The sequence below is a fragment of the Calypte anna genome, chromosome 26 (genome assembly GCF_003957555.1).
Source record: "Calypte anna isolate BGI_N300 chromosome 26, bCalAnn1_v1.p, whole genome shotgun sequence".
In the NCBI taxonomy this organism is placed as follows: domain Eukaryota; kingdom Metazoa; phylum Chordata; class Aves; order Apodiformes; family Trochilidae; genus Calypte; species Calypte anna.
This window is the reverse complement of record NC_044271.1, coordinates 5,402,866-5,429,070: the sequence shown is the minus strand read 5'-3', so window position 1 is coordinate 5,429,070 and position 26,205 is coordinate 5,402,866. Positions and strand designations below refer to the sequence as shown.

Below are 26,205 nucleotides of genomic sequence, written 5' to 3'. Positions count from 1 at the left end.
TTTGTGCCCACTGCCACACACTGAAGTTCTCCAAAATGACTTTAAATAGTTGCTGAATTCCACATAAGAGCAAAAACCTGTGCTGAACACACACTGCTTCCAAAAAAAACCCACAATAAAGGCAGAGCAGCAAGTGTCAGTGTTCCTGCTGTGCTGCAGGGCAAAACAAGCAGAAAAGCCAAGACCTGATAGGTGCAGATAATCCAGAAATTGAAGAGGATCACCAGCAAAGTTGAAGAGGCACCTTTGTATTGTTAACACCAAGGTGTAAAGTGCCTCAAGCCAGCCACCTGGGACTCTGCAGGTCAGCCCTGAGGTTTAGCTCAATCATACCCCACAAACTTCAACAGAGGGCTCAGTGAAAGCAAGGATTTCAAACAGATTTAAAGTAGATTTGAAACCACCCTACAACCTTCAGAAATAAAATAACCTCCTGCCCACTATTTCCCTCCCCCTAAACATGGAATTAACCCCTTTGCTCCTGGGTTAGTGTCTAGCACTTCTGGGACATTCAAACTGCCCTGAACAAGATCCCATTTCTCTCCCAGGCTACAGAAACCCATTCCCAATTAGCATCAGCTCATTAGTAGCTGGTGGGTGACATCTGCTGGCAGGCTGGACAGTGCAGGTGACCCTATGGCACAGCCACCCAGCCTTCCCTAAGCCAGGGTTAATTAACACAGGGAATTAGGGATGAAGGCAGGGCCCAGCTGCCTGCACTGCCTGTGTCTGTTCACAGGGGGTCTCAGGCCAACACAAATTTCCTGATTTTTCTGTCTGCTAAACAGAATTTGTCTCTCAGCCCAGCTTGGGTGGGTTACTGGGAATGACTGGTGTGAGTGTCTGCCTGGGCAGAGCAGGCAAACAGCCTGCAGCATTTCTGTGCTGCCAGGAACCAGCACTCCTCATTCCTCTGTAAGAATCACCTCTGCTCCCTACACATCAGGAACTCCCAAACCTATAAAAGTTCCTTCCTGTAACCTGCTTTCTAACCACAAGCTGCTCCTCTCCTGTTGTTAAAGGCACCAAAGATCTGAGTCACCTCCCTGCAAGGTGAGCTCCAGGTTCAGGCACTTTAATCAGATGCAGCCATGGGAGCCAGGTGGTATTTTCACCTATTTTATTATACACAAAACATGAGCAGGAAGTTCTACTGAGGGGGCTGACCACGTCCACGACCAAATCCACCTTTCTGCAACAGAAAAGGGAGAGCATTAGAAGTCACCCTACTAAGCAGGTGACAGCAGTCAGAATAAAGCAGCAAAACCACCAACCAGCAACCTGACTGCCCTCAGCTCCACGTTTTCCTGACAAGCATCCCCTGCTCCCAGCACTGCCTGACTCTGACCTGCTGGATACCTGGCATGGGTTAACCAGGTGAGTGACACCACAAACCAACCCAGCCCAGCCAGCTCTGCCCATCAGGTCTAAAACACTTCTAGTTCTGAAGCAATAAAATCATCCATTTCCTCCTGAGAGTTCAGCTTTCTTCCAAAGTGTTGCTGCCTTCCTGTCACACCTCTGAGGCCACCACCAAGTTTCCCTGAGAAGAATTCAGCAAACAAGCTGAACATGAAGGCTAAAACCAGTTGCCAGCCTCTTCCTCACAGCCAGAGCCAAATACCCAGGCCCAGAGCTGAGAGGCACCACCCAGACCTGACCCATCCACTTGCTCCTAATCAAAGCCTCAATAAAGGAAGAATATTTCAGATACAAATACTCACAAACTGGAATTCAGTGGCTGCTCCAGCACCAGCCTCAGCCTTCTTGTCAGCACCAGCTGGAGAGAGAGATGGGTGAGTTATAAACCAAGGGATACACTCCCTAAGTATTGTGCTCCTGCTTGGAATCAAAGGCTTGCAGTCAAAGAGGCAAAACACAGATTGTGAGAGAGGTAATGAGCCCATCCCAGAGAAAATCCCCTGCTCCAGCTTGACAAAAAAGGAGCTGCAGACAAACTGAGAGGATCCAGAGCTGTTCTGGTTTGGGACAGGATAAAGCTGGTTTGTCTTGTACTTTTGCTTTTAGCTCAGTCTCTTGTAAGCAGTTGCTCTTGCTGAAATGAACAGCAAGGTTCTCAGGCAGTGGCTGCTCTGGGACTGATAACTCCATGGTTATAGTTCCAGCCAGAGCCTGGGGTGCAGAGCCAGGGACACTGCTCAGCTCTGAGGAACATTTTACCCTCCAGAAGGAGCAGAGAGGTCCCACCTGCAGCCTCCTTTGGGGAGGAAGGGACAAGAGAGATGCCAGAACTGACCAAACAGAGGATTCCATCCCATACACCTCACACTCAGGAGAAATCTGAGGGATCACAAGAGCTTCCAGCTTCCTGCCCTTCCTGCTTCCCTTCCTTCACCCCTTCCCTGTTCCCTTCAGCATCCTGGGAGGATTCCATCCCTTCCTCTGCCTGTGCTCCTGATCCATCCCAGCCTGGATCTGTGTGTTCCTGCCTCCAGCTCCCAACTGCTCCTGACCCCAGGATTCCAGCCTGGACTTTCCCAGGGCTGCCCTGCAGCCTCGGGGGTGATGTGAGAGTTATTGGGGGGAAAGGGGGAGGAACCTGGGATCAATTTTCCTGGATATTTGTATAGATTTAGTCATTTTTCTTATTTCTCATTCCTGTTTCATTAAAGTTGTGCAGTTTAGTTTCCAACCCATCAGTCTCTCTCCCTTTCTCTCTCTCCTCTCTTTATCAGGGAGAAGAGAGAGATTAACAGAGAGCATCTGGTACTCAGTTCAATTGCCAGGCCAGTGTTAAACCCTGACAAGAGCACAAGAGGGAAATTTTTCACCAGTCAGGCACTGGAATGGTCTCCCAGGAAAGCAGTGGATTCCTCCACTTTATAAAGTTTGAAGTCTCAGCTTGCCAGTGTGCTGAGCCACTGACACCAACACCATCAGCAGGACTGGAGCAGATGATCCCTCAAGTCCCTTCTGCCCTGACACGCTCTGAAACTCTGCTGTGTAAACACCTGAGCTGGGCTCCCAATTTTCCTTTCTTTTTTTCTTCTTTAGAGTAAGCCAACCCTGAATTGGCCCCAAAAGGGGGGACAAAAGCCCCCAAAGGGTCTCAGAGTCTCAGCCCCCTGAGGGACACTCACGTGGCACAGCACTGCGTCTGTAGGTGTCCCTGTCAGCTTCTCCCCGGGTGAGGCGTGCAGGACGTTCCCCTTCCAGCCCTGGGAGGCAAAACACAAATGTCAAAAACCCACCCAGGACACACAGAACTCATCCCACGGGTGAGCCCGTGGAAAAAAAACCAGAGTTAAATATTGGAGGTCTCAGCAGAGCTGCAACTTGGGTCATGCAGAGGGTGCAAACCTGAAGAGAGAAGTGAGGGAATAAGAAAAACTTCATTTTAAGGGTGAAATTTGGTTGTGTGCTGCAGCTTGTGTCTGGGGGGAGGTGAAATGAGGGGAAAAAGGAACTGAAGGTGTCATCTCAACAGTTTTCTGGCCCTCAAATGAGAGACTAAAGTTTATTATAAAAATAATTATCAGAACCACAAGGAATCTGTCATGTCTGAAAGTGCAGCTCCATCCCCAACTGCACAGTTCTGACTCCACCAGTGTCACAAATCCCCCAAATGGGAGAGCTGAATAAACCCAAGAGCAGATAATCTGTGTAGCATCAGATTAATACCAACCAAAACATTTCCTGCCACTCCTAGGGGGTTCATCCTGCACCCCCAGGCCAAGGCAGTGACACCCAGTGCAGGGTAGCTGTGCCCCAGGGCACTGCCAGCAGCAAGGGGCACAAAGCCTGACTGACACTCTCAGGTGTAAATTGGTTTTCCACTGGTTTTCCTGTACAAAACCCACTTCTCCTCATAGATAACACAGCTAAAGATAAACACAGTAAAGCTAAACACAGCTCCTACATCCTTCCTGTCAAGTTCAACCATTATTTTTATTTTTATTTTTAAACTTCCAAGTCTCTCCATCCTTACTTCCAAGCAGTTCAATGCCATCTGTAAAGCTCAGGCTGCCATCTCCAGCCTGCTCTGCCCTGACTCTTCCACCTTTTGCACCAAGCTTTACTCAAAAAGTCATCAGTACCCCAAAGGAAAAAGCCAGAGAGGCCTCAAAACCCCAAGAGGCCAAGGAAGATCTGGGAGCTTGGGTGCTGCTCCTCCACCTGCAAGCCCCAAACTCCTGGAGACAGGAGGCTGCTCCAGTTCTCTGGATGAACACAGCACCCAAAGGAGAAATGTGGGAACATCCAAAGGAGAAATGTGGGAACATCCAAAGCTTCCCAAAGAAACCATCCCCTTTCCCCATCTCAGTGCCCTTCTTTCCTAGGAAGCAGATGGTGCTACAACCTTGCCAAGCTGCAAAAAAACCCAAAAAACCCCAAACTGCAGGAACTGGAGGTGAACTCAGCAGCCTGTGCCTCCCCAGGCCTTGGGGACAGGACACAAAGTGTCACAAGGCCAGCAGGGAGGAGGAAGAGGAGGAGGAGGAAGAGGAGGAGGAGGAAGAGGAGGAGGAAGAAGAGGAGGAGGAAGAAGAGGAGGAGGAGGAGGAAGAAGAGGAGGAGGAGGAGGAAGAAGAGGAGGAGGAGGAGGAAGAAGAAGAGGAGGAGGAGGAAGAAGAAGAAGAGGAGGAAGAAGAGGAGGAGGAAGAAGAGGAGGAAGAAGGAGGAGGAGGAGGAGGAAGAAGAGGAGGAGGAGGAGGAAGAAGAGGAGGAGGAGGAGGAAGAAGGAGGAGGAGGAAGAAGGAGGAGGAGGAAGAAGGAGGAGGAAGAAGAGGAGGAGAAAGAAGAGGAGGAAGAAGAGGAAGAGGAAGAAGAGGAGGAGGAAGAAGAGGAGGAGGAAGAAGAGGAGGAGGAAGAAGAGGAGGAGGAAGAAGAGGAGGAGGAAGAAGAGGAGGAGGAAGAAGAGGAGGAGGAAGAAGAGGAGGAGGAAGAGGCTCCTGACAGCTCCAAGAGCTTTGTCATGCAGGGCTCCCCTGTCCCAGCAGAATAATTCCATCTGCCAAGCTCAGTCAGAGCAGGGGCAGCTGCAGACAAGGTGCAGAGATCCCCAGCTCCTGCCTCCAGGGAGCAGGAATCTTTCCTGTGAGCCCTGGCAATGCTGCTCTGCTCTCCATGGCTCTGGGGATTTTTCCTTCCCTTTCCTTTGCCCTCCACAGGGACAGGAGTTGGATCCTGAGGGCTCCCTTCCAACTCAGCAGCTCCTGTGATTTCAGTTTCCAGAAAAGATCCTCTGGGCACTGTTACACCCCAGGAGCTGCACTGGGTGATTCCTGTCTCCTACTGGACAAGAAACCGGGAGCAGGAAGCAGGAGGGATCCTGCAGAGCATTCCCACGTGCACACAGACAACAGAACCATCCCTCCTGCTCAGGATTATTACCTGGAACTCAGAAACCTTCTCAGAACAGAGCTGAAGGGCACAATAACTTCAGCACAGTCACTTGCAGCTTCTTGACACTGTTTTGTTCCCTGGCTTTCCTCACCAAAAGGATGGAAAATGGCTCACAAGGAAATAAGGATCCACCAAAAAACCAAAACTGCAGCTTCTGCCTTATCTGGACTAAGCAGAGGGGTCTGCAACCCAAAATTTGCCTTTTTTTTCTGCTTGAAGAAGGAGACCTGCAGGGAATGGGGTTCAGCCCAGGGGCTGCAGCACATTCTGGGGGGAAATGCCCAAGAGAGGCAGCTGGGGGCTGAGAAGTCACCAGCAGCAGCACAACTGCCACCTGCCTGACTTTGGGGTATGAAAACCCTGCCAAGGAACAGATCAGAACCCCAAGCTCACCCCCCACATCCATGTGGTGTAAATCTGCAGAGAACTGAAGGCAGTTTTGATGACCTGACTTGCCTGGCAGCTCACTGAGCAGATCTAACAGCACTCTGGGGGTCCAGTGTGACCCCAGGTGAGGCAGAACCAGCACCCAGGCCCAGCTTTGGTGTTCAGGTGCCACAGCTGAGTTTGTTCCCTTTATCCCAGCCACGGCCACACCACTTGTACACTCCAGAAAAACTCTTCTGAGGACAACCCAGCCCAACCCAAGCTTCTCTGTACCTGCAGTGCACACCCTGAGGCAGAGGGGTGGTGATGCTGCAAGCTCTGCCCAAAAGAGACAAAACCCTTTGGGTAGGGATTTGGCAGAGACAGACACCCCCATGGACACCCCAGAAACCAGCTCTCAGCAATCCCAGTCCTTTTATCACCAGAGAAGCCCCAGAACCCCCACACTCAGCCCCATTCACCCAATTTCACTCTTTTCACCAACTTCACTCTTCATTTCACACCCAGCCTCAAAGCAACAAAACCTCCGTGCAGCTCCTCCTAACACACCCCCCAAAAACCCCCCAAAACCTTCACATTCACACCCCCCAAAAACAACCCCTCACCCTCTGCCAGCTGGGAGCCTTTCAGCTGAGGCACCACCACCCCAGAGCCTCCCCCACCCTTCCCTGCTACCCCCCCCTCACCTTTGGGCCGGGGTCTCCCTGTCTCAGGGCGGCTGCGGCGCAGGGTGGCGGGGACAATCTCAGGGGGGAGGTGGAGATAATCCCGGAGGTACTGGATGCCCTCGTTGGTCAGGTACCAGTAGAAATGCCTCCAGGCAAACTGCTCTTTCACATATCCACGGGATTTCAGGGACTGAGGAGAGGATTCACCTGTTATTATCTCACTGACCCCCCCCTGGAGCTCCCCCCCCCCTGCCAGCCCCCTGCCCACCTGCATGGCTTTCATCACGTGCAGGTTGGGCACGTTCTTGTCCACCAGCTCGGGGTGCTTGGGCATGTGGACATCTTTCTTGGCCACCATCACTCCCTCCTTGAAGAGGAGCTCGTAGATGGCAATTCGGTTCTTCTTGGGCATCAACATCTGAAAGGAGAATCAGAGAATCATGGAATGGGCTGGGTTGGAAGGGACCTCAGAGCTCATCAAGTCCAACCCTTGGAAGTCCAACCAATGGAAGTTAATAAATATTCCCTTTCCATACCACTTGTCACTCACATCCCATTGCTGTGTGCCAGGCAGGAGGGTTGAGGCTGAGCCTCCTCTCCCTGCTCAGCAGCTTTGGACAGCACCAGTGTCACCTCCCATCTGGGTCACCAGAGCCCAGGGACACCACCCTGGGTGACCCAGGCCCAGGCAGCATTTGCTGCAGTGATCACAGAATCATAGAATTGGCTGGGTTGGAAGGGAGCTCAGAGCTCATCAAGTCCAAGCCTTGATCCACTCCCCCCGTGGTTCCCAGCCCATGGCACTCAGTGCCACATCCAGGCTCTTTGGAAAGATCTCCAGACACGGAGAATCCACTCCTTCCCTGGGCAGCCCATTCCAATGCCTGATCACCCTCTCCAGAAAGAAATTCTTTCCAATCTCCAACCTAAACCTCCCCTGGCACAACTTGAGACCCTGCCCTCTTGTCTTGCTGAGAGTTGCCTGGGAAAAGAGCCCAACCCCCCCCTGGCTCCAACCTCCTTTCAGGGAGTTGCAGAGAGTGATGAGGTCTCCCCTGAGCCTCCTCTTCTCCAGCCTCAACACCCCCAGCTCCCTCAGCCCTTCCTCACAGCAATTCTGCTGGATCCCTTCACAGCCTCCTTGCTCTTCTCTGGACCTGCTCCAGCACCTCAAGCTCCTTCCTGAGGGGCTGAGGGGCCCAGAACTGGACACAGGACTCAAGCTGTGGCCTCACCACAGGATCTGTAGGATCACAGGATCTTTGCTCGAGTCCCTTCCCCAGCCTAGAAGTGGGGGGGGAGCAGTGAACACCCCCTGGTGACTTGAAATCAAAGCAGTGAGGAGTCCAGCAGGAGTGATCACACATTAACAGTGAATCCGTGGGAAAGGCTGAGGGAGGAAATCTCTCCTCACTCCTTGCTCCTTTTCAGCACCCCACACCCGGGGATCCTCCCCCTCTGCTCCTCCTGTGCAGACCAAACCCAACAGGGCCTCCTGCAGCGTTCATAACAAACTCCATCACTCAGAACCGGCAGGAGCTGCCCGCGGGCAAACGAGGGACAAGGCCGGGGCAGAGCTCAGGGTACGGCCCCACAGCCGGTACCGGGGCCCTGAGGACACTCGTGGGAAACCCCACGGGAGCGGGGCCAGGGAGCACCCGGGTCCCACAGACACCACCGCAGCTCCGGGGCTGGGGAACCGCGGAACTTCCCGGGCACTGCGCCCCACATGGGGCTGAGCGCTGGGGAAGCCCCGAGCCGCGGTCCCGGGTGGGAAGCCCACGGCTGGGCACTCAGCGAGATTCCCTTCCCTGCAGCCCACGGGGGATGCCGGTACCGGTGCCCGGGTTCCGCCAGCCCAAGCTCCGTCCCCTCCCACCCCTCAGTCCCGGGACCTCCCAGGGCCTGCAGCCCCCCCCGGGCCTTCCCGCCCCGACAACTCGGGCCTAGACCCCCCCCACTCCGGAAATCCCCCCGCAGGAGACCGGGCCGGGTCTCCCCGTTACAGCCCAGCAGCGGCCCCGCGTCACAGCCGCGGGATGGCCCCGATGCGGGGCGGATGCGGGCCCGGAGCGCAGCCTCACCGTGGCGGCGGCGGCGGGGCCTAGAGCGGAAAGGAGGGCGCATGCGCCGCGCAGCCACTTCCGGCCTCCCGCAGGACCCCTGGCGGGCGGGGTGGCCACGGCGCTGCCTGAGCGGAGCTCGCAGGACCCCCGCCAGCCTGGGGGTGTCTTCCGCGGTGCCTGACGGCGGCTGTCACCGCCGCATCGGTGGCACCGGAGGGGCGGGAGGGGGCGGGGGGCATCCACGGGCTCCTCCGGGCCCCGGGACCCCCCCGCGTCCCACCCCGTGCCCTCCGCTCAAATCGCCACTACAGTCATCCCCCCACACGTCTCCAGTCGCGACATCCCTTCCGTGTCCCACTCGTGTCACCTCCACTCGTGTCACACCATCCACGTCCCGCTGGTGTCACCACCTCCATGTCCCGACTCGTGTCACCTCCCCCATGTTCCACTGATGTCACCACCTCCACGTCCCCACTCGTGTCACCTCCTCCACGTCCCCACTGGTGTCACCAACTCCACCTTCCACTCGTGTCACCACCTCCATGTCCTCACTGCAGACATCCCCCTCTCTGTCCCTATCCCCGACATCCCTTCCGTGTCCCACTCGTGTCACCGCCACCTCCAGGTCCCCACGTGTGTCACCTCCTTCACGTCCCCACTCGTGTCCCCCCTCCCCGGGCTGGCAGTGCCCCCAAATCCCCGGGAGTCGGGGGCACCCGCAGCCCCCCCAGCCCCCTGCCTGCCGGGGGGGGGGACACGGAGCGGGGTGGGAGCTTGGGGACCCCCTGGGTGTGTCCTGGATGTGTCCTGGGTGTGTCCCCCAAAGCAGAGAGAGCCCGGGATGGGGAACGGGAAGGGAAGGGAAGGGAAGGGAAGGGAAGGGAAGGGAAGGGAAGGGAAGGAAGGGAAGGAAAGGAAAGGAAAGGAAAGGAAAGGAAAGGAAAGGAAAGGAAAGGAAAGGAAAGGAAAGGAAAGGAAAGGAAAGGAAAAGGAAAGGAAAGGAAAGGAAAGGAAAGGAAAGGAAAGGAAAGGAAAGGAAAGGAAAGGAAAGGAAAGGAAAGGAAAGGAAAGGAAAGGAAAGGAAAGGAAAGGAAAGAGAAAGGTGAGAAGAAGGGGAAGGGGAAGGGGATGCGAATGGGAAAGGGAAGAGAAGAGGAAGGGGAAAGATGAGAAGGAGAAGGAAAAAGAAGAAGAGAGGAGAGAAGATAAAAGAGAAGAGGAGAGGAGAGGAGAGGAGAGGAGAGGAGAGGAGAGGAGAGGAGGAGAGGAGAGGAGAGGAGAGGAGAGGAGAGGAGAGAAGAGAAGAGAAGAGAAGAGAAGAGAAGAGAAGAGAAGAGAAGAGGAAGAGAAGAGAAGAGAAGAGAAGAGAAGAGAAGAGAAGAGAAGAGAAGAGAAGAGAAGAGAAGAGAAGAGAAGAGAAGAGAAGAGAAGAGAAGAGAAGAGAAGAGAAGAGAAGAGAAGAGAAGAGAAGAGAAGAGAAGAGAAGAGAAGAGAAGAAGGGAGAAAGAAGCGAAGAGGAAGGGAAGGGGAAGAGGAAAGGGAAGGGATGGAAGCCCAGGAGGGGCAGGGGGATTTGGGGACCCCCATCCCGCACCCCCCGCTCTTTCCCCTCGCTCTCCGCCGCCGTTGTCACCTCGTGTGGCCAAGGAGCCGCCAGCCCGGGGTGGGGATTGGGTGGCTAAAAATGTTTCCCTAATCTCCGCGCTGATCTTTCCCCCTCCTCCCCATCTGCCGTGACCTTCCTGCGGATCCAGCCCCGGCCAGACACCGAACCAGCCCCGCTCCGACACCGGCCCCGAGTCCCAAAGGTACCGGACACGCGGGTCCCGGGTGGATCTGGGGACACCCCAGGTCCCGGGTGGGGATGGAGGGGAGGGGGCTGGCACACGGAGGTTCAGTGACACACGGAGGGTGACAGTGGTGATGTCCCCAGGAGGTGGTTGGGATGCGGGGGGCTGCGATGGTCACCCCGTGTGCAGGTCACCCCCCGGCCCCGATGGGGGTCCCTGGAGGGTGGGGTTGAAATGGGTGGGTTGGGCCCCTGGGATGCTTTGTTGTTTGGGGGTTTGGGGGTTTTTTTGTTTGGTTTGGTGTTGGGGTTTTTCCTTCCTTCTTTTTTTTTTTTTTTTTTTTTTTTTTAAGCTGGGAAATGAAATCCTCCTCAGCAGAGCAGCCCCCTGACCTCTTTAAAGTGATTCCCACACTTCTGCTGGGTTTTGCCACCTGGGGCTCACCGTGGGCCTCGGGTTCCCCCCTGGGAATTTCGGGTTTCACCCCCTTTTCCCTGGCAGGGTCAGCAGGCAGAGTGGGTCCTGGGGGTCCCTTCCTGGGGGGCTGGGAGCTTCGGGTAAGCTTGAGAGAGGGGCTGGGGGCTGGGCAAGGGGCTGGGGGGGGCTCTGAGAAGGGGTCTGGTTGGGGGATGGCAGAGGCAGAGCTTTGGGGTGTCCCAGGATGTGGCACCGTGGGGCACAACCCTCCCACAGCCCCGTGCCCATCACCCCACAGCCCACCCAGACACCCACCCCACACCTTGGGCTCCCTGGGGGCTTCTGTGGGGGGGTTCCCAGCCCCCAAAACAGGCCTGGGATGCCTTGGGGGTGCTGTTGGATCCCCTGCTGCCAGCTCCGGGTGTGAGATCCCCCCCTCTGGGTGCATAAGGGAGAGCTGAGACCCCCATGCCCAGTTTGAGGGGGCTGGCAGCAACCGTTCTCATCTTCCCCCCACAACCCCCCCAAACCCCTGGGACACGTTTGGCACCATCTTACCCGCTGAGCAGCACCAGCTCCTGCTCCAAGCTCTGTGGCTGAAGGGGCTCAGCCTGTGCCAGCCGCCCCTCCCCTGGGGGCTTGGGGGCCGAGCTCACGGTGAAGCCCCCCCAGAGCTCCCTAATCCCCTCATCTGTAGGGACACGGCCGAGTTTCTCCACTCCCGAGCAGCTGGCAAGGAGCTGAGGCTCTGCAAGGCAGCTTAGGCTGAGCCCGGGAGCTGCCGGGGGGCTCTGCAGGGCAGGGGGCAGTGCCCAACACCCCCTTCACCCCCAGCCCCTATTTACCCTTCAGGGTCTGAGCTCTGGAAGCTCCCGAGGCAATGGAATTGGGATTTTGAGGGCTGCACAGGGTGTTTGGAAGCTGTCCCAGGGAGATGGGGGGAGCAGCGGGGTTCCTGTGGGGTGCATGGGGTTGGGGGGGGCTCTTTCCCTCCTCCAGGAGGGTCTGCGGGAGGTGACACGTCCCTGGTGCCACCATGGGGCTTTGCTACCCTTTTATCCCCTGGTTTCTTCCTCTCCGGGAGAGCAGGGATGGAGCTGGGGTGGGATGGGGACACCCTGAGCCCCCCGGGGCTGCCCCTGGGATGCTGCGGCGATTTCAGGGACCCTCCCCGGGGAGAAACTCATCTCAGGAGCAGCAGAGCTGCCCTTGGCCACCTCCTCCTGCGTCTCCTCTCGCCCCCTCTGCCTTGGAAACGGCAAAGCAAGAGCTTTGCTAAAGGGATTACAGCTTCCCCGGGCTGCTCCCGCTTCCCTCGGCCCCCGCGTTCCCCTTTCCCCCATCCCTAAACCCAATACTTGGTGCGAGACCCTTGACCACACCGAACTCGGACTCGGTGGCCACCGGGTGTCATGTCCAACCCCAAACCTCACCCGGAGCCCCAAACGGGTCCTTCCTATCTCCTGGGATTTTCCTTTCCCATCTCAAGAGTCCGGAGAAATCTGGGGGATTTACCAAGCGGATAAATTCCTCAGCTCCTCCCTTGCCCGGGGGTCTGCACCCATCCGTGACCCCCGTGGCCAGCGCTGGCCCCGACCCCACCCGTGGCTCTGCCGTGGGACACGCGGCTGCCGAAAGGGCTGCAACGGGACAGGACGTGGATTTAACTGTAAAGGGATTGAGGAAAGTGATCCCGGGCTGGCGGGCATCGATTAATGACGTGTAGAGGGGCTGGGAAGGGAAGGGAAGGGAAGGGAAGGGAAGGGAAGGGAAGGGAAGGGAAGGGAAGGGAAGGGAAGGGAAGGGAAGGGAACCTCAGTGCCAGCAAAGAGCAGCTGCAGAAGGGCCAAAGCCTGGGTTTGCCTCTGGTTTGATCCTCCTGGCTGGAAGGAAATTCCATATCCCCAACCCTGCTGGGCTGAGATGATGCTGCCAGCACAGGGATGCAGCTGGGATGCTCCTCGGTGGGAGGAGGAGACCTCAGCTCTGCCCAGGGACGGGGTTTGGCCCCGCAGAGCCCCCAACCCGACAGTTTTTGGTTGGTTTTTTTGTGCAACGAAAGCAAACACGGGATCCTGCCGGGATCCTGCCGGGATCCTGCCTTGGAGGTCACATCCAGCCCGCAACTTCCCGGCGGGGCTGGCTCGGTGTGACACGGGGGGAAGGAGGCAGCGGGGCCGTGGCCGTGGGCTCCTCCTGGGCAGCTGCTGCACCCCGAGACACGCAGTTTCCCAGGAAAAATGAAGCCTTTATGTCCCATCCCTGTCTCCAGCCCCGGAAGGGTTGGGAGGATGCCCCAGGGCTGGTTCCGAGCAGACAAGAAGGGAATTGTTCCGGTGGGTTTCTGGCAGCACCTGCTCCATGCCGGGGCTCTCCACAATGGCTGCCTTTCTGCGTAATTGCTGCAGACCAGCCAATTATCCTCCCCTGCTAATTAGGGATGCGAAAATCACCCGGCGCTCCCATTCTTTCTGCTCCTGGGATCCGCGGCACATCTGCGGCGGGGGGAGCCCGGGGGCAGCGACCCTGCAACCCCCAGCCCCCCCTGCAGCCCCCAGCCCCCCCTGCAGCCCCCAGCCCACCCTCTAAACCCCAGCCCACCCTCCAACCCCCAGCCCCCCCTGCAGCCCTCAGCCCACCCTGCAACCCCGAGCCCCCCCCTGCGACCCCCAGCCCACCCTCTAAACCCCCAGCTCACCCTGCAACCCCCAGCCCACCCTCTAAACCCCCAGCTCACCCTGCAACCCCCAGCCCACCCTCTAAACCCCAGCTCACCCTTCAAACCCAAGCTCACCCTTCAAACCCCAGCTCACCCTCCAAACCCCCAGCCCACCCTGCAACCCCCAGCTCCCCCTGCAACTCCCAGCCCACACTCTAAACCCCAGCTCCCCCTCCCCTCTGCCCCCGGCAGCGAGTGGGAGGGGGCAGCAGAAGGCCAGGGATGGGCTGGGGGTGAGCAGGGAGCTGGGAACCCTCTCTGCCCCCCATCCCCAAGCAGCTTTCCCTGGACACCCAAGGGGCTGGGGGCTCTCCCGTTGCTCCCAGCTCCGGTTGGTGCTCAGCTCAGAGGGGGGGGAGGCTCTGCTGCCATTTAGGAAAAATATTTTCCTTTTCTTGCTGGAGAGGCAGAGGGGGGAGGGCTATGCTTGAAATCCCCCCCCTCGTGCAAAGGCTGCCGGCTGGTGATGGGCAGGGTGCCTGATAGTTGGTGGCATTTCCCTCCTCTCCTGTCCTCACCGGCTCGATGCTGGCAGAGCCAGCACGGTGTGAGCTGATTTGTTCTGCTCCTGGGTTCGCCGTGGTGCTTGGAGAGCCGTAATTTCAGAGCGGCCAAGTGGCCCTATAAATCAGAGCTTAATTCCTGCCAAGGCTGGCCGCTGCTTCCCCCAAGGAAACTCATTTTACAGGAGGGGAAATGACTTACCGCGGGAGATAGGAAAGCAGTGGGATGGTGAGAGCCAGGGAAATGCTGGTCACGGCAGAGCTTTTGGAGAAAGAATTGGCTGACACTCATCATGGGGAGGTAAAGCTCCTGCCTGCCAACAGCCCGAGCTGCTGGGGGAGGAGGTGTGGGTCAGTCTTACCTGCCCGGACCACATCTGACACCAAGCTGGTGGTAAATGGGCTGCGAGCACTGGGAAACCCCCCCGAGGTCCCTCCTGTCACCTCCTTGGGGAACACTTGTCACCCTGTGCTTAATGCCAGGGCCATTTGCTCCTCTGCACCCATGGGTGCTGGTGGGGCCAAAGGCAGCTGGGGCAGCCTGGCAGAGCCTGCAGTGACCCTGCTGAGAACTGCAAGCTCATTGCACATAAAGGAGGATGCTCAGTTAACCAGCACCCTCCTGGCCCTCACCCTGAAATGCCAATGGGCAAAGATCTGACTGGAAAAGGAACCTCAGGAACCTCAGGGACCTCAGGAACCTCAGGGACCTCGGTCCATCCTGGCTCTTGTGCTGGGTTCGGGGAGCACTGGATCACTTGGGTCTTGCACTTTGCAGCCGGGCAGGAAAGATTTTAGGGGCTTTTCAGACCCTCCCCGAGGTGGGGAAAAGACTCTGGGATGGCCCAAAGCTGGAAGGAGCCGGGAGGAGGGCAGGAGGGAGAACCCCAACCCCACTGAGCTGCATTAAGCACTCCAAGGCGCTCGTTAGGGGAAAGCTGAGCCGGTGTTGGAGGCCGGAGGCCATCAGAACCCCCCGGGACCGGGTCGCATTCTCCGGGCAACCCGATCCGTGCAGCAGAGGCAGGGCAGGCTCATTACTGCAGCTCCTGCAGGCGGCTTCGGTTACTCGGCTGGAAGAGCTCGTCTCCTGCTGGCTTTTAATTTCCTTGACATCACCCTGGAGCTGGGGGGAAATGCAGGAGCGTTGGGGCAACTGGGGGGAGAGAGTCAGTGGCCACCTTCACCCGCATCCTCCTTAGCTCCCCTGGCTGTGGGGACCCCCTGGGACCCCCATCTTCACCCCTGATTGCAGCGTCCTTCAAAACCTCCTGGTGACCCCAAGCACAAGCCCCAGGCATCTAAGGGGGCAGATGGCATTCGGGAGGGAGCTGTCTGGCTCCCTGGCTTCGAAGAAGAAGCCTTAGGGGGGGTGAAGCCCCCGTCCTCCCCTTCAATTCCATCCTGCACAAGAGGGACAGGAATTCCAGGGGTAGGAGAGTGCTCAGCTCCCCAAACAGCCTCCCAGCAGGGCAGCCCAAGGAGGAAGGATCCAGTTTGTGGCCCTCAGGGGGCTGGGTAGCGATGGGCAGCACCGCTGGGGTCTGCCACCCACACGCACCCCCAGCCCCGGGCAGCAGCGCCCGCTGCACCCATCCTGCGGTGCTGAGCACCCACCCGGCACTGTGGAATGTGCCTGGGGACCGTGACCTGGGCGAGGGTCTCAGCACAGCCCCATGGGGACAGGAGTGGGGAGGGGGCTGCAAGGGGCAGCATGGGCACAGAACATGGGGAAGGAGAGAGGGGAGAGTGTCCATCTCCATCGCTCCTTTTCCATTCTCCCCCCTCTCTCCCCGAATGAATTTTTTTTTTTTTTTGCAACCTTTGCAGGCAGCGGCTCCATCCCCTCGTTGCCATGGCAACGGGCGGCTGCAGGCAGGGCGCGTGCCCGCGGCCGTGCGCGCCTCCGCTGCCCGCACGGCTGGTGCGCAGCGCAGCGCAACGCAGCGCAACCCTCCTGATCCCCCCCCCTTCCCCACAACCCTGCCCGGCGGAGCCCCCCGGGCCCCCACTGCCCGGCCCAGGTAAGAGCCGGGGGCAGCCTGGGAAGGGAGAGCTGGTGGCCCGTGTTCCTGCGGGGATTGGGCTGCGTGGAGCCTTTGTGGAAATGGGGATGGGGCCGGGAGGGGGAGGGAGGGGGGGGCGAAAAAGGGTGCGGGATGCCTGGGTCCCCAGTGGGGATGGGGGGGAATATAGGGGGAGGATGCTGTGCAAGGACAAGGCGGTATCGTGAGGGTCTGCACCCCAACCCCCCCGCCAGGACACGGTGTTCCCTGATCCCTTCTGCAAGGCAGGGAGGATGGGGGGGGACACACGACCTTCACCCCCCCTGTGTGTCCGGTATTGTTCTGGGGCAAGGGACACCCCCTCTGCGACGCTGCTGCACTCCCGGCTTCGTACCTCAGTTTCCCCAGCTGCAGATGGGGAGAGGGGCTTGTGCTGACCCTGTCATTGCTGTCCCCCTGCCCAAATGCTGGGGGAACACCCCGCCACCCAAGCCATTGTCACCCCAGCTTCCACTTTGCTCTCGCCCCTCCGTCCCCCTCCATTCTTATCCCCTCTCTGAGCCCCCTCCGGCTCCAATTCTCCTTCCGCCCACCACAGACAGCCAAAATCCCGCTGTCTCTCCATGTCACCCTGCTCCATGTCACCCCCACCCGCCTGCTGTCACTGCCACCCCCGCGTCTGTCCCACTGAGGTGGAGGGGAGGGGACGGGACCCCCAGTACCGGCGCCTGACTGGGCTCTGGGCTCCCCCTCCCTGCTGCGGGACCCAGGGGACGGCACCTCCGTGTCCCCCTCCACCGTCATTTACTGCTCCTCGGTTTAATTGCAAAACTCTTTTTTTTTTTTTTCTTTTTTCTGCCTAAATCCCGCTCCTGGGACCACAAAAATCCCCGCTACAGCTCCTGAGCATCCTTGTTTACAGCAGGAGGCTGAGGCAGCGGGCAGGGAAAAGCTGCAGAGCTGGGAGGCAAGGCGAAACCCCTCAAAATGAGGTCTCTTTCCCAGGCCTGAGGGCACGGATGGGGCTGCTAATCCTGGTCCTGTACCCCCATGGTGCCCATCCACATTCTTGGCACATCCACCCTACCTGAGCCTCCTGCAAGCTCCCCTGGAGAGAAACACTTCCCTTATCTGCAAACGCCAGGCATCTTTCCAGAAATCTTTGCCCAAGGCTCTTAAACCTCCCAGAAGACTTTGAGGGGTGTCCTGCTCTCCGAGCAGGGCAAATTTGGGGGGCTCGGGAGGAAGGTGAAGGGTTCTGCAGAGCACACACAGGATGCAAAGGCGTTTGCAGGGCAGGGTTTGGAATAAACGCGTTCCTCCCCTCTTCCCCCCCCCTGCGCCTGGCAGGACCTGCGAGGTGACCGTCCTGCCATCCGGCTCCTGGGAACATTCCCAGATCACTGAACCTCCTTTGCAAACACTCCGGTTTGGGGGAGCCTCTAAGCCCTGACCCTCTGGCAGCCTGAAACCTCCCCAGGTGCTCAGATCCCCCTTGGCTGATGCAAATTGCTTTAACCCAAGCAAGGTGGGTGCTGCAGGCACATCCTGCGCAGGATTCACTGGCAAAGTGGCTTCCAGAAGAAGAAGTTTCCCTCCATTACCTCCGTGTCACCTCTCGGGACCCTCTGTCCAGGCAGCCACCTCGTGTGCTGCTCAAGTGACTCCGTGCACTGGGTCCAAGCCATCCCCACGGTGCTCCTGGGGCCCAAATCCCACGGAGTAACATCAGTACAGGGCACTGCTGTCCCCTGCCCTGTGGCCGGGGCTCAGCTCTCTGCCCCGGGGACTCCAACCCTGCTGCTGTTGCAGCCAGGAGATGCAGGATGGGGCCCTGGTACGAGCTGTTTGCAGCACGGAGACAGCTTGGGAAGGGCCCAGGCTCACCTCCCGCATGGCCTTGGGCTTGGTTTGATATCTGTTTGATAACACGGGGGGGGAGGACTTGAGTTGAGGCTGCTCACACCCCTCCGGGCTGCTCAGCCCCGGCTCCGATCTTGCTCCTCGTTCGGCGGTGCCTGGAGCTGCCAGCGTGAATCAGCAGCACCCGCTTAACCCTTTCCTTGCAGTGTCCAACGCGGGCTCTGGAGGGGGGGGGACGACACAGTTGAGCCACACTGCAGCCAAACCCCTTCTCTCCCCCCTGCAGCCCCTTGTCTTGGAGCTGTGCGGGGGGAGATCCCGCAGCCGGGCTCCCCGGGGGGGGTTGCGGGTGCTTGGGATGCGCTCATAGCGCTGCCCCGGGGCTTCCTCTCCTGTTTCTAATCCGTTTGTCTTTGCCACGAGTGCCTCTCATGCGGTGACAGCAGTGATGCGGTGGCATTTGGAGCTGCCCTCCCCCGCCTGAGCCTCGGCCACCCCCGTGCCGAGAGGAGGGAGAGCAAATGACCACCAAAAACCTGACCCCCAGCCTGCCCGCCTCCCTCCCAAACCCCTGCCCTCCTCCTCGGCCTCATGGGCTTACAAAAAGAGCCCAAACGTAGCGACGATTTCCCACTCCAGCCCCATGGATGGTTTGGTTTGGTTTGGTTTGGTTTGGTTTGGTTTGGTTTGGTTTGGTTTGGTTTGGTTCGGTTCAGTTTGGTTCGGTTTGGTTCGGCAGGCCGGGTCAGTCCCCGTAGTTCGCTGCAATAAAAGCAGCTCAGACCATTGGGTCCTTTCCAAACGCTGAGCTTTGGTTTCTCTGCCCGGAGCCCCCAGGTAACTGCAAGGTGACAAGGTGCAGAAAATCGATGTCCCCCCCCAGCTCACGCACTCGGTACCCCGGGGTCCCCGGTGCCTGCGGCTCCGTGCGGGGGCTGCGGCTGCGGGAGGGAAGGGGAAGCGCTGCGGGGTTCGGTGTCGGGGTTGATGTTCGGGAATTCCCTCTGGTTCCGGTGCCTGCAGACCCAGCTCAGCTCCCAGCAGTGGCTGCCTCCTTCCCAGGATGTCCCGCTAATAATTAATCACCCGCCCCATTCCCAGCCTCATTAACTCTCACCCCTGGGCCCCTCCAGTCAATCTCCTGCCCTGGGACAGGGATGGGGACACAGGCTGGCTCTGTGCTCCTCTCCCCGACCCGTAGCACATCTGCCACCATCCTGCAGTGGCAAAGGGCTCTTTGCAGCAGGAGGAGGCTGTGCCCTCGGTCCCCTGTCCCCAGGCTCAGCCCATGTGGCAGCAGGCGGGACATGGGGTAGCTGCCTCTTCCCTCTGTCCCCTCCCCATCAGCCAAGGTGCTGGGGACAGGGAAGCAAAAAAAAAAAACCCACCTGGAGGCAGAGCAATCTGCCACTGGATGCAGCTTCTCCCTGGGACTGGTGACCCCAAAGCTCAGGAGGGGACACCCACAGCTGATGGGGCACCCCAAGGCTGCTCTATGGGGGTGGGAGGGGGGTGTTTAATGTCAGTGTGATGGCAAAGGCAAAGCTCCGGACAGGGGACACAGGGACCCAGCTCGTCCCTCTCGTCCTTCTCGAGGAGCCACAAGAGGGGGACAGGCAGGCAGCAGTGACAGTGCTGACCCCAAGCCCTGCAGTCCCCCTGCACCTCGGGGCTCTTCTGCCCCGGGACTGTCCCTGCCAGCCTAGGGACAGGCAGCACGGGGGGGGCAGCTGCCCGTGCCCGCAGTGCCGGCAGCGCCAGCTCTCTGCATTGCAGCAGCCTCCTGCCTGCACAGGGTGGGGGGCCCAGAGACCCCCCCTGCAACACGGCTGGGGGCAGGAGCTGCCCCGTGGGTGTCACGAACGCGGCAACGCTCAGGGCGGGGAGAGCTGATGGGGACAGAGATTCAGTGATGGGGGGAGCAGGGGGGGTGGCAACTGCAGGAGCGACCCCAAGGGGACACGGGGGCAGAAGCTGGGACCAATTTCCCCATCACTTGATGCCAAATGCTCTGCAGCTCCTCTGGGGGGGCTTGGTGGAAATGTGGGGCTGGAGGGGGCAAAACAGAGTGGGGGTCCCCGCTGTGGGGGTCCCCGCTGTGAGTGCTGGGCATTGCCAGCAGCTTTGATGTGAAGGGATGGGCTGTGGGGTGCTGGGATGGTGGGGGACAGAGGGGTGTGAGGGGTGGTCGTGTGTGGCAGAGGAGGGGGGAGAGGTGGCAGCGTTGGCTGGGGAGTGCTGCAGAGCCAAAAATAACCCCCAGGGCTGTGGCTCAGACCTGGAAAGGTTGAGGGGCAGCAGCTGCAGCAGCCACGGCCCGTGGTGCCCCACGGCTTGGTGGGGGTGGCTGTCATGTCTGTGGGTCCTGGGGTTCCCCCAGCTCCCTCCTCATAATCCCAGTCCCAGCCCCCAGCAGGACTGTCACCCCAAGGATTCCCTGTGCTGCACCAGCACCCAACACCAGGATCTGGAGGCACAAAGACCCCAACACCCGGGGCTTGCAGGAGGGATGTGCCACCCCGTGGGGTCCCTTGGGAGCTGGGTGCTCTGCCATGGGTGCACCGGGGCAGCCCCTGGGGTCCCAGACAGTGACCACGCTGTGGGTGGCTGTGCCGTGGGTGCCAGGTGATGGCCATACCACGGGTGGGAGGTGATGGCTGTGCCGTGGGTGCCAGGTGGGCACGGGGGACGTTGCCCACCGCCGTGGAGAGTCCCCCCCACCCATCTGTGTCTGGGTGGCTGAGCTGAGGGACAGTCACACGTTTATTTTTAACCAGCTGGGGCGGTGGGGATTGGTGCCTCCCTGGTTATATCACTAAATCCCTGCCAGGCCCTGTTAGTTCCAGCACAGTGAGCCCTGCACTCAGCTCCAGTAACCGTTTCAGCCCCCCCTGTCCTCCTGGACCCATGATCTCCCCCATTCCCTGGGCTCCTGGTGGACAGCTGGAAGGGTGTGAGCACCCCCTGACCGTCCCCATGGAGGGATCAGGACCCCACAGCCCCCACCCTGCCCTCCCACTCCACACACCCCTACCCAGGATTCATCCAGGCCTCCCCCCATCTCCTCAGGGGAAACGATGGGACAAGGGACTGATGGCCACATCCTGCTCCCACAGCCCTTCTGGAAAGAAACTGGGGCAGTTCACAGCCACTTTGTCCCCATTCCTTGTGGCAGGTGCCATGTGGGCCGGGCGTGTGGGCTGGAGAACCAGATCCAGCTCTGGGGCAGGATGGGGACAATGAGGGTGCTCATGGCCACCACTTTCCATCCCCATCCCATCCCCTCAGCCCCCACCCCAAGTGCAGCTCCCAGCAAAGGGTTAAGGCAGGCAGTGGGGCCACGTGATGCTCCGGGGATGCCGTTTTTCCGAAGATCAGAAGGGATTAGGGTGGAATATCAGGACGAGAATTTCCTGGGGAGGTTCATCACCTTCCCCCAGCCCTGCCACTGTCCCCACTCTGTGGCTACAGGGGACACCCCAAGCCAACCCCTGGCTGGTCAGCTCCTCACTGTGCTGCTCCCCACCCCGTTCCCCCTCCCTGGTGGTTCTGGGGGGGTTTGGGTGGCACCAAGTGGGTGGCATCTGGTGGGCACAGGAAGCATCTGAAGCTTGACCCATCCCTGGCACCCAGATGCTTGTACTGTGGTCAGGAGAGGGGGGTGTCCCCATGCTTACCCCCATGTCCCCCCTTCCTTTCTCCCCCCAGTGCATGAGGCTGGTGTTCACCCCAGAGCCACCCACCACCCCCACGGAGGCCCAGGGCAGCCATGTCGGGTTCCTACGATGAGACAGCAGCAGCCCCAGAGGAGACAACTGACAGCTTCTGGGAGGTGAGTCCTGACCACCCCCTCCTCACTGCCACCACAGCCCCCCCTGGCCCCTGGGATGGGGGGACACCACCCTCCTTGCTGGCTTGGGTATCCCAGCTGGAGATCCCACCCCCCCACCCTCAGCCATCCCCCCCGTGGGCAGAGCCGTGAAAGGGACAGGAAGGGGGTGGGTTTGGGGCAGAGCCGTGGAAGGGATGGGGAGGGGGGTGGGTTTGACCATCTCCCTGGGGTTCCTCCTGTCCCCACCTCGGGGCTACCCCAGTCACACCTCCTGTCCCTGTCCCCATCCCAGGTGGGGAATTACAAGCGCACGGTGAAGCGGATCGACGATGGGCACCGACTCTGCAACGACCTCATGAACTGTGTGCATGAGAGGGCCAAGATTGAGAAGTCCTATGCCCAGCAGCTCACTGACTGGTCCAAGAGGTGGAGGCAGCTCATTGAGAAAGGTACCAGAAAGGGCCAGGCTCCCTCACCCACCCAGGACACCGGGTTGTCCTCCCATGACTTCACCCCGTGGAGGTGGAATGGGTGAGGGCTGTGGAGCGATGGTCCAGGTGTCCCCTTGTCCCCTCCAGGTCCTCAGTATGGGAGTCTGGAGAAGGCCTGGAGTGCCATCATGACAGAGGCAGACAAGGTGAGCGAGCTGCACCAGGAGGTGAAGAACAGCCTGCTGAATGATGACTTTGAGAAGGTCAAGAACTGGCAGAAGGATGCTTACCACAAGCAGATGATGGGAGGCTTCAAGGAAACCAAAGAGGCTGAAGATGGATTCCGGAAAGCCCAGAAGCCCTGGGCCAAGAAGCTCAAGGAGGTGAGAGGAGAAGCAATGGTGTGTCCTGAGGAAACCATGGGCATCATCTCCCCCCTCCTGCTCCGGGTGCTGGTCCAGGCTGGGAGATCTGGGTGGCACATCCCTGGAGGCAGAGGGGTGGCCGGGCGGGGGGCTGTGACCCTGCTCTGATGTCCCTTCTCTCTCCTCTCCACAGCTGGAGACAGCCAAGAAATCCTATCACCTGGCCTGCAAGGAGGAGAAGCTGGCCATGACCCGGGAAGCCAACAGCAAGGCAGATCAGTCCAACACCCCTGAGCAGCAGAAGAAGCTCCAGGACAAAGTAGAAAAGTGCAAGCAAGATGTGCAAAAGGTGTGAGCAGCTGCCCTGCTCCGGGCTGATGAGGCAGGGGGCAAGGGAAAACCAGGGGAAATGGCCACCAGGCCCCTTCTCCCCCTCTTCATTCCCATTTTCCCATCCCTATGGTCCTGTAGAAGGGGAGAACTTGCAGGCAGCACTTGGGGGAGTGGTGCAGAAGTTTTCCCTTCTTACTGAGGCAAAACCTCTCCAAGAACCAGACTGATTTGACCCCATGAGGCTCTTGGCTTAATCTGGGCTCCTCAGTGGTGGTGGCCTACAAGCCAAGACCCTCTGAGCACCCATCAGGGGCTTCTGAGGTGCTCGTGGTGCAACTGAGGACCCCTCCCTCACCTTTGCAGACTCAGGAGAAGTATGAGAAGGTGCTGGATGAGCTGAACAAGTGCACCCCTCAGTACATCGAGAGCATGGAGCAGGTCTTTGAGCAGTGCCAGCAGTTTGAGGAGAAGAGGCTCAACTTTCTCAAGGAAGTGCTCCTGGACATCAAGAGACACCTGAACCTGGCTGAGAGCAGCAGGTAGGTGCCTCCTGTGCTGCCTGGGCAGAAGGTGCCAGCACACAAGGTCTCCTGGTGCTGCCTGGAAAGCAAACCAAGTCCTGGAGGGACTAAGAGTAAATGATCTTTAAAGTCCCTTCCAACCCAAACCATTCCATGGCAAGTGCTGCCAGGCCACAAGAAGGGTTTCTGGCCAACACGATGGTCACCAAGAGGTACCACAGTGACAGGAGGGCTTTGAGGGTGCCTCCCCCAGTGCCTCAGAGGAGGTGACACAACCTGGGCATGTCCCTGTCCTACATGGACACAGGACTGAGCCCCCTCTGTGCTGTAAAGTGGCAGAGTTCCCAGAAACTCATCACACTGCACTGTTCCCCTTTTTGCTTCTTAATTTAAGGATAAAAGCAAACAAAGCTGGGCTCCTTCCCTCCTAATCCACCCATCCATCCCTCCCTCCATCCCTCCATCCATCCCTCCATCCATTTGTCCCTCCATCTATCCCTCCATCTATCCATCCATCGATCCATCGATCCATCCATCCATCGATCCATCCATCCATCCATCCATCCATCCATCCATCCATCCATCCCTCCATCCATCCATCCATCCATCCCTCTATCCATCCATCCATCCATCCATCCATCCATCCATCCATCCATCCATCCCTCCATCCCTCTATCCATCCATCCATCCATCCATCCATCCATCCATCCATCCATCCATCCTTTCCTCCCTCCCTCCCTCCCTCTCTCCCCTCCTCTGCCCACCCCAGTGTCCCCAGCTGTGCCATCATCCCCCCTGCTGCTGTGACAGCCCCGGTGAGAGGTGGGACACACCCTGACCACCCCCCCAGAGTCTCCCCACAGCACCCACCCCACGTCTCTCCTCACAGCTATGCCAATGTCTACCGGGAGCTGGAGCAAACCATCCGCAGCTCGGATGCTCAGGAGGATCTCCGGTGGTTCCGCAGCACCAGTGGCCCCGGGATGGCCATGAACTGGCCCCAGTTTGAGGTGAGGATGGGAGGATGGGCACCCTGCTGGGGGTGCTGGTAGCCCCCCCCGCCCGCCAAAGAGGTTTGGGTGCTGAGGGGCTCTTTTGCTCTGTGCTGGCAGGAGTGGAACCCGGACCTGGCGCACACGATAACACGGAAGGAGAAGCAGAAGAAGGGGGAAGGGGTGACCACGGCCAACACCAGCACGGGAGAGACCGGAGCCATGGCAGGAGAGAGGGGGAGGTGAGGGAGATCCCATGGGAAAACATTCCCAGAGCTGTGGGGACACTCCAGGGGACGTGGGGTGTCCTGGGTGACAGCCACCACTCTGCCCCCTCTTGCTGGGGAGGACACTCCAGGGGATGTGGGATGTCCTTGGTGACAGCCACCCCTCTCTCTTCCTTCCATGTCTTGCTGAAGGTCTGTGGGGACACCCCAAGGGATGTGGGATGTCCTGGGTGACAGTCACCACTCTCCCCCCTCTTGCTGGGGGTCTGTGGGGACACTCCAGAGGATGTGGGATGTCTTTGGTGACAGCCACCACTCTCCCTCCACTTGTTGGGGGTCTGTGGGAACACTCCAGGGGACATGGGGTGTCCTGGGTGACAGCCACCACTCTCCCCCCTCTTGCTAGGGGGATACCCCAGGGGATGTGGGATGTCCTGGGTGACAGTCACCACTCTCCCCCCTCTTACTGGGGGTCCTGCTCACTGCAGCCCCCTCCCCATGGCACACAGTGGCCACTCACCCCCTCCCATCCCTCCAACCTCTCTGATGTCCCCTCTCCCTCCTTGCCCCCCACCCCAGCGTGGGCAGCCATGACCGTGGGCAGACCTACAGCGCCGAGTGGTCGGATGATGAGGGCAGCAACTCCCTCAACACCAGTGAGGCCAACGGTGGCACCAACCCCTTCGAGGAGGAGGCTGCAGGGAAGGGTGTGAGGGTCCGGGCTCTCTACGACTACGATGGGCAGGAGCAGGATGAGCTCAGCTTCAAAGCAGGTAAGGTCCAGGGTTGGCCTGGGCTCATCTGCTGGAGCTGGGGGTCTGTCCCACATTTGGGGTGTGAAATCCTTCAAAATGGGCCTGAGGGAGCCCAGCCCTCTGCAAAGTTGAACTGGTAGGAAGGGGAAGGCAAAAGCTGAGCCCAAACCCAGGTGGGATGGGAGAGAGTGTGGGATGGGAGAGAGTGTGGGATGGGAGAGAGTGTGGGATGGGAGAGGTGGTGGGATGGGAGAGAGGGTGGGATGGGAGAGATGGTGGGATGGGGCATGGGAGGGCTCGTGCGTCACCCCTTCCCACCCCATGAACCTGCATGCTCAGGATCAGTCCCAGAAACCCCCAGCAGCTCCATGTGGGGGAGAAGGGAGAGGACAAAAGCAACTCCAACACCTACCGCCAGCTCTTCCCTTCCCACCTTCCTCTCCAGGTGATGAATTGACCAAACTGGGGGAAGAAGACGAGCAGGGATGGTGCAAAGGGCGCTTGGACAACGGGCAGCTGGGGCTCTACCCCGCCAACTACGTGGAGGCAATTTAAGTCTTGTGCTGTGCTCCTCATCGCTGTCAGCAGATAAATCCACCCTCCGGTGTCTCCATCTCTCCACCAGCCAACCAGCCATGCTGCCGTCTGGTCCTTCACTCCTCACACTTAGAGATTCAGACATATTTTCCGACCAAGCTTTTATTTTTTTAAGAGTTGTCTCTGAAGAGTATTTTGCATAGTCGCTTTCTTCTTCTTCTTCTTCTTCTTCTTCTAAGATAATGTGAAGCAAGAGATGACGTCGTCCGTTCGTCTTCGTTAGTTGATTATTTTATTTTTTTTTTCTCTTTCTGAGCAAAAAGCTGATACCTCAAGATCTTAAAGCCCAACCAGTGAGAGCTCCTGATTGGTTGGTTTTTAAAGATACTGAAATCATGAGCCGCCTTCTGATTGGCTGGAACTGTT

General features: G+C 58.8%; 2 protein-coding genes across 2 annotated transcripts; one reads left to right on the top strand and one right to left on the bottom strand.

Annotated features, from left to right (window-relative positions):
• Positions 1–1,103: 1,103 nt before the first annotated feature.
• On the bottom strand, positions 1,104–8,578 carry RPS10 (ribosomal protein S10). The gene is made up of 6 exons (XM_030465384.1): positions 8,507–8,578; positions 6,691–6,840; positions 6,441–6,612; positions 3,102–3,179; positions 1,725–1,780; positions 1,104–1,192 (listed from the first exon to the last, which is right to left on the bottom strand). Exons 2-6 carry the CDS (start codon positions 6,838–6,840, stop codon positions 1,151–1,153), a joined length of 498 nt encoding a protein of 165 aa, XP_030321244.1. The 5' UTR covers positions 8,507–8,578; the 3' UTR covers positions 1,104–1,150.
• Positions 8,579–10,257: 1,679 nt separating this feature from the next.
• On the top strand, positions 10,258–25,797 carry PACSIN1 (protein kinase C and casein kinase substrate in neurons 1). The gene is made up of 10 exons (XM_030465454.1): positions 10,258–10,296; positions 21,495–21,618; positions 21,911–22,067; positions 22,197–22,432; positions 22,608–22,763; positions 23,111–23,286; positions 24,158–24,278; positions 24,381–24,502; positions 25,067–25,260; positions 25,688–25,797. Exons 2-10 carry the CDS (start codon positions 21,556–21,558, stop codon positions 25,795–25,797), a joined length of 1,335 nt encoding a protein of 444 aa, XP_030321314.1. The 5' UTR covers positions 10,258–10,296; positions 21,495–21,555.
• Positions 25,798–26,205: the final 408 nt, after the last annotated feature.

Excerpts from the sequence above, each read along its gene's own strand:
- RPS10 (XM_030465384.1), bottom strand. The coding sequence starts at position 6,840 with ATGTTGATGCCCAAGAAGAACCGAATTGCCATCTACGAGCTCCTCTTC. Across the intron at positions 6,613-6,690 it reads ACGTGATGAAAGCCATGCAG|TCCCTGAAATCCCGTGGATA; the intron begins GTGGGCAGGGGG and ends TCCTCTCCTCAG. Across the intron at positions 1,193-1,724 it reads CAGCCACTGAATTCCAGTTT|AAAGGTGGATTTGGTCGTGG; the intron begins GTGAGTATTTGT and ends TTTCTGTTGCAG.
- PACSIN1 (XM_030465454.1), top strand. The coding sequence starts at position 21,556 with ATGTCGGGTTCCTACGATGAGACAGCAGCAGCCCCAGAGGAGACAACT. Across the intron at positions 22,068-22,196 it reads GAGGCAGCTCATTGAGAAAG|GTCCTCAGTATGGGAGTCTG; the intron begins GTACCAGAAAGG and ends TGTCCCCTCCAG. Across the intron at positions 24,279-24,380 it reads TGAACTGGCCCCAGTTTGAG|GAGTGGAACCCGGACCTGGC; the intron begins GTGAGGATGGGA and ends CTGTGCTGGCAG.